Source organism: Capra hircus (assembly GCF_001704415.2).
Source record: "Capra hircus breed San Clemente chromosome X unlocalized genomic scaffold, ASM170441v1, whole genome shotgun sequence".
Taxonomy (NCBI): Eukaryota; Metazoa; Chordata; class Mammalia; order Artiodactyla; family Bovidae; genus Capra; species Capra hircus.
The window spans coordinates 10,968,236-10,981,251 of NW_017189517.1; the positions used below are offsets into that span (position 1 = coordinate 10,968,236).

Genomic DNA, 13,016 nt, shown 5'->3' on the forward strand with positions numbered 1-13,016 from the left:
TCTTGTGTTAAGAATGAAAAGTCCTTCATATACTTGATGACTATCCTCAGATCATTCCTAAACTTTCTCCTTTTTAAACTAAATTTTTCTCACGTCTTGAGAAATCCTCTGAACATTTTTCCTGTTTTCTTCTTCAGTAGCAGAGATAGCTAACATTTATTGAACATTTAGTATGTACTAGGGACTGGGCTAAGTACTTTAAATACATGATCCTTTTTAATCCTCACAGTCATATTGTGAGATAGGAAGGTATTTATTTTCACTTTACAGATTAGGAAGCTGAGGCTCAGAGAAGTAACCTGACTATGATCATATAGCTGGTAAGTGCCAGAGCTAGAATTTGAATCCAGGGCCAGTTAACTCCAAAGCCAGAAATCTTAATCACTAGGCTATGCTAGACTGTTTTTAAGCTCCCTAACCCAAAATCACATTTTAAAATTAAAACTTAATAGTTTTCTAATAAAGATGGAAATAATACTGAATTTAGGACATTATCAGGCTGCTATTAATATAGTCTGTTAATAGCATTGTTAGTTTTTAGAACAAAAATCCTACCTACATACTATCTAAGAATATTCTGAGTCTCTGTTACTTGCAAGATATTTTTAGTAGCCTCTGAAAATAAAAAGACCAATTCTACATATTGACTTTGTTATTTACTCTCTACCAGTTGAGTGCTTGGCACCCCAGCGAAACAGGATATCTGGTTTTGAGAGATCATAATCTAGATATGATCTGCATATATGAATCTGCAGTATGACAATTTATAGATACACCTTTTTATTTTGTGTGGGAGGAGTCATGCCAATTTAAGTAGCTAAGACTATATCCCAGAGATGGTAAGATTTAAAAGGGAAAAAAAGTATGAGTCCATGAAATAGGTTAACTGTATGAGAATGGGCCACTGAGACTGGCAGTAATAGATTAGAATTGAGAAAGGTGGGATGATTGCAGGGTCTTTAAACGTTAGACAGGAATTTCAACTCAGGTAAGAAGGGAAGGGAAGGGAAGGGCAAAGCAGGATTTTTCAGGAGACAAGTGATACACATTGTGGAAAATGAAATACAATAATGGCAGCATACTTGTCTGCTGTACCTAGATGTCCTGCAGGCATCTTAAACTCAGCCTGTCTGTTCCACTGTTCATCGTCTCCTTGCCCTGAAACCCGATTCTCTCTCTGAATCCTTTACCTTCCTTCTTCCATATCACTCACGTCGATTCTATTTCTGGGATGTCTCAGCCTTCTTTCTTATTGCGACCCTATATCCAGTCTTTCTCTTTCCATCCTTCCAGCATACTGCTGGTAATTACTTGATCTCTACCTTTATAACCTAATATCGCTCACTCCCTGACTCCAAACCTTTACTGATTCCTTTCTGCCTATAGAATATCTACCCTTCAGAAGGCATAACTTAACCCACCATTTTCATTGTTTATCTCATCCTCTATCTCATTCTAGCTGTTTCCTGAATATCACTTGTCCCCCACTGCTGTGCATGTACTGAGATTATTCATCTCCTAGCTGCCTCTCAGAACTCCGGTTTTTGAGTCCAACTCAACCTTCGTCTTTGACATAGGGTTTAACACCCTGCATTGTATTTGTTACAGGTGTGCAAGCCTTTCTTCTCCACTGTGTTATGAGCTCTGGGAGAGCAGAGACTATTCTTTTTGCCCAGCATAGGATTAAGTGGGGGTGGGGGCGGGGGAATGCATGGAAAACACTTAGCATGGTGCTTGACATCTCATTTGTGCTCAATTGTACTCTATTAAGTGGGCACTCCTTAATTGTTGGCTGAATTTGAAGGAGGGAAGGGCTTCAATGGGACAATAGTGTGAAGCTTTAATAATGGGCTAGGTGTAAATTGACCATGGAGATAAAGAGTATAAGCATAAAATTCCTCTGTTTTGGTTAATCAGTGTTTGAGTGTTGTTTGCAATTCTAGCAGTTTAAAGAGGAATGAGAGAAATCTAGAAAGAAAGATCAGGTTGCTTATTTGTTCAGGAGGGTGAAGAGCTGTGTATGCCTCAAACAAGGACGTTTCCATGTTTCTTCAACCTTCATTCTCCCAGTAGGGTGTTAAATTTTTGTTGTTTTCCTTAGGCATTGTATTCATCAAGGCCTCTATCCAGAGTCTAGAAATCATCTGTCTGTCAATTTATCAGATACTTAATTGAGCACCTACTTTGTACCAAGCACAATGTTAGACACTTTGTATGCGATCATGAATAAATGTACTTTAGCCTTAGAATGTAAAGAATGCCACAGGGGATCTGGGAGAGCGGACCATAATTAATTCTACCTGAGAAATCAGAAGACTTCAGAGAGAGTGACATTTGAAGTGTGTTCCACTGGGAAAGTGATACTGTAGAACTCAAAGAGGGATGAGTTTCAAGGAGGAGGAAGTACTTTTAACAAGTATAGAGTAGTAAATGCCAGTGCTATTTTTTAAATTTATTTTTTAATTGAAAGAAAATTGCTTTACAATGTTGTGTTGGTTTCTGCCATACAACAATGCAAATCTGCCATAATTATACATATATAACCTCCAGTGCTATTTATAGTATGTGGCTTATTTGGCATTCAGTAAGGGTAAAATGAAGCACCCAAAGTGTATAGAATGTTACCACTGCTTACTACATACAAAGAAGCACAAAATGCCCATGGACTTAATGGTGCTACTAAATCCTTAGATCAGGGATACTTAACCAGCAATCAGAAAGAAGGGTGGGTGGGTTGAAAAAGGTTCCCAAATGATTTTTGATGAGCACTCAGTTATGGATCATTGCCTTAGGACAGGGGTTGGCGCACTTTGTATAAAGGATTAGATACTTAATATTTAAGGTTTTGCTAGCCATATTGTTTAGTTGCAGTTATAGACAGTACCCAAAGAAGTGAGTGTGACTGTGTTCCAGTAAAACTTTCTTTGTGAAGACAGGTGATGGGCCAAATTGGGCTTGCCTTAGAGTATTTTTGGGGGTAAACAGGTAAATTTTTTTCCAGAAAATTTCCCTGGCTTCATTGTCATCTGTGTAACTAAGTGTACATGCAGCATGAAGGTATTCATATAACTGTAAATTGTTTTCAAAGCTCAGATTATGGCATGCAGATGAAATGTGTACAGATATTTTACCTGTCATTTATAAAAAGAAAAATAACTTTGTTTTACTTTGGAGGTGACTAAAGAGAATAAATGTGAGGCCAAAGAGAAACTTCAAGTCTAATGATGGAGAAAATCAGGTCTTTGGCTATTACTGAATAAATTAATCTTTTAAAAATTCAAATTTTTTTCTCCTTTGCTTTCATTTAATACTTCTTTGCAGTTGAGAATACTGTAAATTTATGTCATTATGTAATTACTTGTGGTAATGGAAGATAACTCAACCAATAATATAAAATAATCTATGTCTGATTTGGAAGGGATGTCTTGGTACTTATTTGAGCATGGATTTTTGGTGTTCACAGATTAAGTATAGCAAGCAGTGTGTACCCTCAGCCTGTAAGACCTACATCTTAGAAGAGCTTAAACATAAAGATCTGAGCTCCGAAAAACTCTGAATCTGAATCTTTCAGATAAGTAAAACAAATTTCAAAAGCTCCAATAAGAGAATTTCTATTCCTCATAATGTTGCAGGAAGGGGGACCCCTTCCAGGGCCCAAAACTGGGCTCTTCTCGGAAATGAATTGTCCGAGGAGACACGTGTGCTGACAAAGCAAGAGATTTTATTGGGAAAGGGCACCCGGGTGGAGAGCAGTCGGGTAAAGGAACCCAGGAGAACTGCTCTGCTCTGTGGCTCTGAGTCTCGCAGTCTCGGGTTTTATGGTGATGGGATTAGTTTCCGGGTGGTCTTTGGTCAGTCATTCTAATTCGCAGTCTTTCCTTGGTGGCACACGCGTTGCTCAGCCAAGATAGATGCTAGCTAGAGGGATTCTGGGAAGTGGATGGACACGTGGTGTCTCCTTTTGACTTTTCCCGAACTCTTCCTGTTGGTGGTGGCTTATTAGTTCCGTGTTCCTTATCAGGATCTCTTGTCATAAAACAACTCATGCAAATGGTTACTATGGTGCCTGGCCAGGGTGGGCAGTTTCAATCAGTGTGCTTCCCCTAATAATAGTGATTCATAAAGTTGGATGGAGTTGGAGTATGTGATATTGAGAGCAAGGTCAGGAGACGAGGTTAAGTAAGAGCTTGATAGGCTTACTTATTTATTATTAGTTCCTTGCCCTCTGATTTCTAAAAGACTTCTGAAATTATTTATTCAGTAACTGCTTAGATTTAGTCTGTCACTCTAATAAAGTACTTTTCAGTGGCCCTGTTTTTTAGAAGCACTTGGAGAATTTAAAGTCCTAATCTATCAAGTCATTTTTTAAATGACTTAGACAACTTTAAGAGTTTAGTTTTGCTTTCTAGCTTTCCATTTAGACTTAATTATTTTATTATTAATAACTAGAGGTATTGTTTTTTGTTATTTAAGAAAATACAAAGTGACAAACACCAGTGTAAGGTAAACTGCTCTCACTTAATTTTTTGTCTCATCTCTCCTGTGAAAATATCTTAGGTACTCTAGTCCCAACTCCAAGTGCTTTTGGTCCTTTTTTTCCTTACAGACTTTTCTTTTGGAAATCTCTTACATGCTCTGTACATTTGTAGCAGTTTTCTTGGAACATGTGTCTTGAGAGTAGTAAGTACTTGGCTGTGAGAATTTATACCTATACACTTGTGGTCAGCTACTGACGTACATAGTAGATACACAGCAATTGAGCTGGGCAAACTAAGTCTTAGAACTTTTCTTCAAGAGCTGTTTCTTTCTACCTGTCCTAGAAGTTGGTATCTCATTTATTTTGCCTTGTCTCTGTCTGTGGTCTTAATTGAGTTTTTCCCTGAGTTTCCCCCATAGCTGCTAACAAAGCAGTATTTGTCCTTTTATTACTTAAGACTTCTTCCTTCTGTAGAGTGAGTTTCAGGCTCCTGCAGGACTTTAGCTAAGTCATAGTCCTTTCAGTTCTGTTCATCTACTCTCATGCTTGACTTCGTTCCTCTTTTGTTTGTGGATTAGCTCCTTGAGACTCTGCTTGTATGGCCCAACTTAATATAGTATAGCTTCCCAGAGAGTAGAACCCAGGTTACCAGGGGCTGGAGGAGTCAGGGAAATGGGAGATGTTTGTCAAAAGTTTCAAAGTTGCACTTACGTAGGATGAATAAGTCTAGAGATCTGTTGTACAACATGATGACCATAGTTTATGATACTCTGTGGTATCCTGGAAATTTGCTGACAGTAGACTTCGGGGGCTTATACCAATGCACCAAAAAATGGCAACTATACTGGAGAGATGGGTATGTTAATTAGCTCAATTATAGTAATTATTTCACTCTGTATATATACATGAAAACATGCTGTATATCCTAAATATATGTAATTTTTATTAAAAAAAATTATAAAAAGATACCATGTTATGCAAACATCTGTTGAGTCTTGTTTTCTAATCTCCCTATTTTGGAAGACAGATTGTTGAATTTGTTAGGTCTACTAGATAGCAAACTGAATAGAGGGATAAAAGTAAAAGAAAAATCATTAACAACAAAGAAATTTTCACCTCTATTTAAAGAACTTGAAATCAGGGTTAGGCAGGATAAGCTGAGAATTGACATTATGCCTATCCTGAAGACAGGAAGTTGGCCTTCAACAGAATATTTGATAGGTGTATTTGATATGTGGGAAAAGACCTTTTTTCAAGGAGGAAGTAGTCCACCATTGTCCTTGAAAAATGTGTTCCCATCAGGTTAACTTTCATTTCTCCACATTTGAGAGAACTCTGACTGCAGTGCAAGCATGGTGTTAAATGGCAGGTTAACACTTTTCTGATGAGGGCTCAATAGAGCCTATAACTGATTGAAGGGCAAATAAATGTTTTGTGTAAAGAGGAATACAGGATAACATCACTCTGGTCCAACCAGCTAGTGCCTTGCTGTGTAGGGGTTATTTTCCTATTATTCAACTTTTTTTTTTTCCAGTAGAAGTCCTCTTTATTTTCCACAATATTTTTTAAAAGAAAAGTATACTAGCCACCTATCTAGTTTCTTAACTTTAATTGGGATTTTTATGTCTTTAATTGTCTTTTTATCTCTTCCTCATTCTCTCTGCTCATTCTCTGCCCCTTCAATTGGATTGTTCTCCATTTTACCTTTTCAAATCAGACTTTTTAGACATACTTGAAGATAAGTAGTCAAGTCTGCAGATGTTAAAAACATGAATGAGAAAAAATATGGTATATGATATTAAAATTTTCAGTAACATAGTAAGCTTAAAATCAAAATGTTTATTGAGTATTACATGGTAGTCACAATGTGTATCTTTCAAAAAACTTGGTCTAGAAGCAATCAGTGGATAAAATCTGTACATTTACAAAGATAATTAGTCATACAAAGAAGTAAAATGGTAACAGCCAAAATGAATAGTCTATCTTAAGTCCCATAGGAGTTCAAGTATTATTTCAGGGGTTGCAATATAGCAATGATATCTTGAACGTAACAGTAGTGTTCCCATTCTGTATTCACAGGTACATAAGCAGATTTACATTTCATATTTAGTTTTATTATGGATAATATTTCGGTATTTTCTTTGTACCTTCCCAGAATGTATTTACAAGCAGAAAGATCTGCTGGTATATGAATGCTGCATAAAATCTTGTAAATTCTTCTTTTTCCTATAAATTCTAGTTAAGAAAAATTCCTACTCCTAACCTTGAGAAGAATCTTCCTCTCTGAAAACATTTTTATTGGTATATCTTCCTCTTTCCTTTCTTCCTTGAGAGAAACTGACAAAATAAAAATGAGAATAAGCTTTTTCTCACTCAGAAAATTTATTTGTACTGAGTTGCTGTAGTTAACTGGTTATCCTTTAGGCAGATTTGAATTTATAACCAACCAAAACACATTTTGATATATTTTGGTATTTGGTTTCCTTCTCATTCTCAATAAACTGAGAGATGGGGATTGAAATTATTTGCTGGAGTATTCCCAATGGTTTTAAAATAATTTTTCATATATAAAAGTAATTTCTCCATTGTAGAAAAATCAGAAAATATAGGAAATTGTGAGACAGAAAACCAATTAGAGATAGCCACTCAGCATTTCACTATGTTTACTTTCAGCTGTTTTCAAAGAATAAAGTTATAAACATAATTGGGGTCATAATTTGCATACCTAACTTTGTGTCCTGTTTTTTCACTTAATATTATACATAAACCTTTTCCCATGCCATTAAAATGTTTTTGAAAACAGTAAAGAACATTCCTACATATGGTTGTACTATAACTTAATTTAAACATTTTTCAATGGCTGTTTTCCACAGGTGGTTTTACATTTGGAATTATTCTAACTAATTCTCCAGTGAACGTGATTGCATATAAATTAGGTCTGACTTGTTTTGTAGACTAGGTTAATAGAAAATTATTGGATCAGAGAGTATATAAACTTTTAATAAGCTCTGTGATAAATAACGCAAGTTGCTGTCCAGAGAGTATACCAATTTCCAGCAGTATCTGAAAGTGCCCATCTCACTCTATGTGTGCCAGTGCTGAGCTGGTACAGGATTTTTAACAGTACCTCTCCTTGTATTTTTGCTTGCTCATTGCATTCAATATTTTCAAAATGTACCTGAGCAAACCCATTTTCAATGTAATTTCGAGATGAGCTACTTGCAGTACAGTTCTTAATGTAGTGGTAATGTTCAATTTATTAAGTTAAAAACCAAATGACTAATATGTATAGAATTACAGAGAAAAATACTTTCACATAAGCATTGCAATACTGTAATGGTGTCTACACTTGGTTGGTATGAATGATTTTTTAATTTTATTTGTGCTCTTCTGTGTTTTCTGAAATTTCTATAATAAGTCTATGTTTTTTTAATTAGAAGTATAATTTACTAAAATAATAGAACCTCATAAGTAAGCTGAGTACGAATGTTCCATGTCCTTAACAATTTATAAGCCACCCAAAAGGATTTAACAACTTTGCTTGCTTGATAATTTGGCACAGTGTTTCTTTTTACAGTATTGCTTTGAAGTTTCTGTATTTATTTAAGGAAGTGGTGTATTTCTTTAGCATTAATAATGGGCACTGGCCCTCGTGTTTTCTGGGAAGTACCTGTATTGAGAATGTTTCTGTTTCTGACTTATATAGGAGTCTTTTTTAAATGATAGCTTGAATGAAAGGTTGAGTGTTTGACTTGCTTAGAGAAATAGAAGGTATTTTATTAGAATTTACATTAGCCTCTTGGTACACCAAAATTACTTAGGGGCCAAGTAAAGAGGAATGAGAACAGTTCCCAATGAGGCATCCCTACCAAGAAACAAGTGAACAGTTTTTAAGATTTACCTTCCTGTGAATTTATTTTGGCATGGCATTTATAGCTTAGGAGAGAGCCTCATTAAAAGTCTACTCATAATGGGCTTCCCTTGTAGCTCAGTTGGTAAAGAACCTGCCTGCAGTGCAGGAGACCTGGGTTTGATTCCTGGGTGGGGAAGATCTCCTGGAGAAGGAAGTGGCAACCCACTCCAGTATTCTTGCCTGGAGAATCCCATGGACAGAGGAGCCTGCCAGGCTACAGTCTACGGGGTCGCAAGAGTTGGACACAACTTAGCAACTAAACCACCACCATAGTACAGTATACTATGATACGTTAATCAAAACCACTAACAGTCATCATTATGTACTTTTCTTAAAGAATTTTTTTCTAAATTTAGGTATGAGCTAGTTAAACGATATGAATTATCCAGTAAAGTTAGAGGTAAATTGTATTAAAGTGTGTTGTGAGAGGTAAGTAACAGATTAAATTAAAATAGATGAGCATGTTTTCACAATCAGTTTGACATCACAGAATATTTTTAGGGCTCGAGGGATTTAAAAATCTACCTAATTCTTTTATCTTCTTTCCCTCCCTCACTTGAAATTGATTTTACCAGGTTCCCAAATAGTATGTGAGATTTCTTTTCTAAAAATTCTCACTGATAAGTGGAAATGTGAAGGACAGTTTTTTCTGGTATGAGCCATTTTCCCCAGTTACTCATTTCCAGGAAGATCTGGATTGTGAAAAGGTCTACAGTTTACATTCCTGCAACATTTCAGATTTTCTCTTGACCACAATAAAACAATAGACATCAATAATATTCCATTAATTTTGTCATTGTTTAACATGGGAAAAAATACTCCCAGTAGAATTTTATTTGAATTATTTCTAGGTGAGAAAAATAAGAAAAATAACAATATTAGTTATAGAACTTTTCAATAACCAGTTTCTTTTCCTTGACAGAGATTTGCTATGCCTCTAACCTGATACCATAGCTGTAGCAAAACCATACACTAATAATAATATTTTATTGTTTTGCTGTAGATGTGTTCTTTGTGCCATTGTCCCGGAGCAACAATTGGTTGTGATGTGAAAACTTGTCACAGGACATACCACTACCACTGTGCATTGCATGATAAAGCTCAAATACGAGAGAAACCTTCACAAGGAATATACATGTAATTATTTAACTTCTCTTAGCTTTTTTAAAAGTCATACTTTCTTTAGGTCTTTGCATAAAACTTTTGCCTGATTCCAAGCATCTCATCATCTGTTGTAAAGGGTGTTTTTGGTAGGGAATTGACTGCTTCGAGAAATGGCATAGAAAGTTTAATGATAAGGTTTTTGGAATCTAGTGAATGGGGTGAAGTATACTGCCCATTCTTAATTTGAAAAATGAGTTGGTTTGTTTACTTGGTAATTTTTAATCTTTTCATTTTTTGTAGGGTTTATTGTCGAAAACACAAGAAAACTGCACATAATTCTGAAGGTACGTCATTCAGCCACTTTTTAATTTCAAGAGGAAATTTGAGTAAAATATGAGTGAATTATACTATGTTAATTTTCACCACAAGAGGTGTCTTAAAATTGAATGCTATTTGAAGAATTAAGAAAAGCACTCGGGTGCTTGCTTTAGCAGCACATAGTCTAAAATTGGAATAATATAGAGGAGACTAGCATGGCCCCTGTGCAGTCGTGACATACAAATTCATGAAGCATTCCATATTTTTCACAACATTGTAAATCAACTATACTTCAGTTTTTTTGTTTTTTTTTTTTAAGAATACTTAACCCAGTTCCTACAGAGGTTCAAAGCCTTTTGAGGAGCAGTTTTATTATATCTGCAAATGAATTTTTATTCCTGTTATTAAGATTTATAGTGAAGATACTAAGTATAGAGAACATGTTTGTTCGTTTTAAATTAAGTTAAGGCACTATAAAAATTACTCAAGTTATGAATCAACCAGAACAATGGGAAAAAAAGAGAAAAGCATTTGGATAAACTAATGTGAAAAGGTTACATTAAACTAATAGTGAAAAAGATCTGAATTTTTAAAGAAAACTTTTACCTTAAATTCCTGTAAAGAGTACATGGAGAATATATTTATCTTTAGGGGGAAATGATGCTAGTGGTTATGGGTTTCTGTGTTCAGGTAACTATGTTAGTGGATTGTAAAAGTAATAATTATATAGAGTCCTTGCTACTGTCAGATAAAGAAAACGAGGACTAGACATACTGGTACATTTTGTGATAAATAATCTTTCTGTTGAATTTTTATTCACATTGCAGTACTTTCACCCCCCCTTAATATAGACATGTTCATAAGAAGTAATCAATTTAAACATACAAACCTTTAAAGTTATTTTATGGTTTGTTTCCACTTAAATTTGTACAAAACCAGGACAGTCATGTTTATATATAGTTAGCCAAGCTGTATAGTTGGTTTTTAAAAGGTATGGGAAAGTTCTGAAACTGAATTCTGACTTGTTTCACATTTCTCATACAGATGGTTTTGATACTCTTTCTAGCAATATGAAAAGCTCAGATTTAATCTGAGATTGTTCTATCCTTTCATTTAGATTAGAGATCTTTCAAGTTTTTGTAAGCTTCTGAGAGCCTGTTGCTTAGAATTAAGAATGATTTGAGCCTGTTGTTTTAGGAAGTTGTCTCTTTTATAAAGACTTACCTAATTATCAGTGTTAGCACATTAAAATATGTGGCCCTTTTTGACTTCTTAGGTCTTGGTTTTATAATACAAAATAGTATTGTTTTCCCTTTAGGACCAGATTAATCTAAATACTTTAGAAGTGCTGGTTAAAGGTTGTCTTTAGCAAAAACTTATTATTAAGATAAGATACTGGACAAATATAAGAACAGAATCTTTTTATATTGATAAAGTACAACTGATAAACTTTATAGTGTTTTCCTTCAGGTTTTTCATTTAATTCTGGAATTGAGTTGAAAAACCTTTAGTGAAAGGTTAAATGTAAGCTTTCTCACCTTCCATTGCTTCAGATTTTAACAATGTATTTATTTGATTCTCTTCAAAATTTTAGTGAGCATATGTAGTAAACCAAGGATTGAGACTTAATGATCTGGCAAGTGTATCAGCATACTGGGGCAGGGTATTTAAGGGTGGCGACAGTCATATAGACATCGCCCCTTTTATTCCCTCACTTTCTGAAGCTGATAGTACCATCTAGTGGTGGAGATAAGTCACTGCAGACTACAGAAAGTGAAATCATTTTAACCACCGTTTTGCTTTGAGAAACTTTTTAATGAGGAAGATCTAAATTCATGCTTTTCGAGAGGACTTTTCTTTTAGTAGTACTGGCAGGAATCTACAATTCAAACTTATGATACAATTGGTTTGAAATTTGGGTTCGGTGTATACTTTATAGCATATTGGGGTTCTCTGTATTAGTGACATGTAGTGTCTGTATATACTCATATTGTAGAACTTGAGAGCATAACTTTGCAATTTAAAAATATGGCAATTTCTGTTTATTGAACTTAGACTTTTATCACATTTATCTAGCTTGAATTTATTAGATATTGGGTGCATTGTCAGAAACAGAACTTCCACTTATTTCATTATTCTAATGGGAAACATATGTTCTACTTTATGATTGTAATTTATGGTGGGGGGTTATAGGATTGTATTTCAGGGACTGTCTTTGAGAACTGTACCGCACTAGTCTATAGAGCAAAGAGGAATTGATACCTTTGGCAGCGTATTGATCATTTGCCATCTGTGGCTCAGTACCTACTTTTAATACTTAAAGTGATAAATACTATATAATTGAGTCTGTTATGTTAGCTTGATATAACATGAACTGTGTTTTGAAATATTAAATTTGAGAATCTCTGTACCATCTTCCATACTTCTGCCTTTTCCACAATGTTATTATACTTGGAATCATACAATATGTAGCCTTTTCAGATTGGTTTCTTTCACTTAGTTGGCCTTTGTGGGGAGGGAGATGAGTTGTTAATGCTTACAAGAAAGGATTCAATGGACAGGAAGAGATTGAAGGTACAAGGAGGAGGATTGAGCGCACAGGTGGAACAACTGCCCTGTGATAAGGAGAACCTTTCCACTGTAATAGGAGAGAAGGAAGATAGGTGGTTCCTATTAGGTCTGTTTTCTCTGTGAGGGAAACTGTAGGGGGATGGGTGAGGGTTGGAAGTTGGAGAGAGTTTTGAAATACTAGTTGTGAAGACCAGGGGAGAAAGTTTACATAAAGAAGTGTAAAGTTTCCAGACCTTATTGGAGCAGTTGAGGTTAGTAACCCTGAATTTATAAAATGATGCCGTCAGGTGTGTGACATTTCCTCTAGCAATTCGGGATCCTGGGTGTAGCACAGAGAAAGTGGCTAGTTGGTTCATTCAGAATCAGGATTTTTTCCAAGTGAGTTCAACAAAAAAGTAAAGGGATAGGAAGTTTAGAATATTTGCTAGAGAGAAATAAACTGAAAGGAATTAATAAACTGGAAGTCCTGGTAAGATTGAAGAACAATGAGAACGAAACTACTTAGGAAAGCAATCATCTGTGGTCCCACGGTATGAGGCAGTGATTTCAGAGATAGAATCCTTTTAGGTGATTATGAGGTATCTGGGTGTGATTATAGGGATTAGGTGGTTGATGGAGGACATTAGTGAAGAT

General features: G+C 35.3%; 1 protein-coding gene across 2 annotated transcripts in view; it reads left to right on the top strand.

Annotated features, from left to right (window-relative positions):
* Positions 1-13,016, top strand: part of PHF6 (PHD finger protein 6) — a 47,684-nt gene that overhangs the window by 8,584 nt on the left and 26,084 nt on the right. For both annotated transcript variants that reach the window (XM_018044252.1, XM_018044251.1), the window contains exons 4-5: positions 9,394-9,527; positions 9,795-9,838. In XM_018044252.1, the coding sequence (XP_017899741.1) occupies positions 9,394-9,527; positions 9,795-9,838 (178 nt within the window). The remainder of the gene's footprint in view (positions 1-9,393; positions 9,528-9,794; positions 9,839-13,016) is intronic.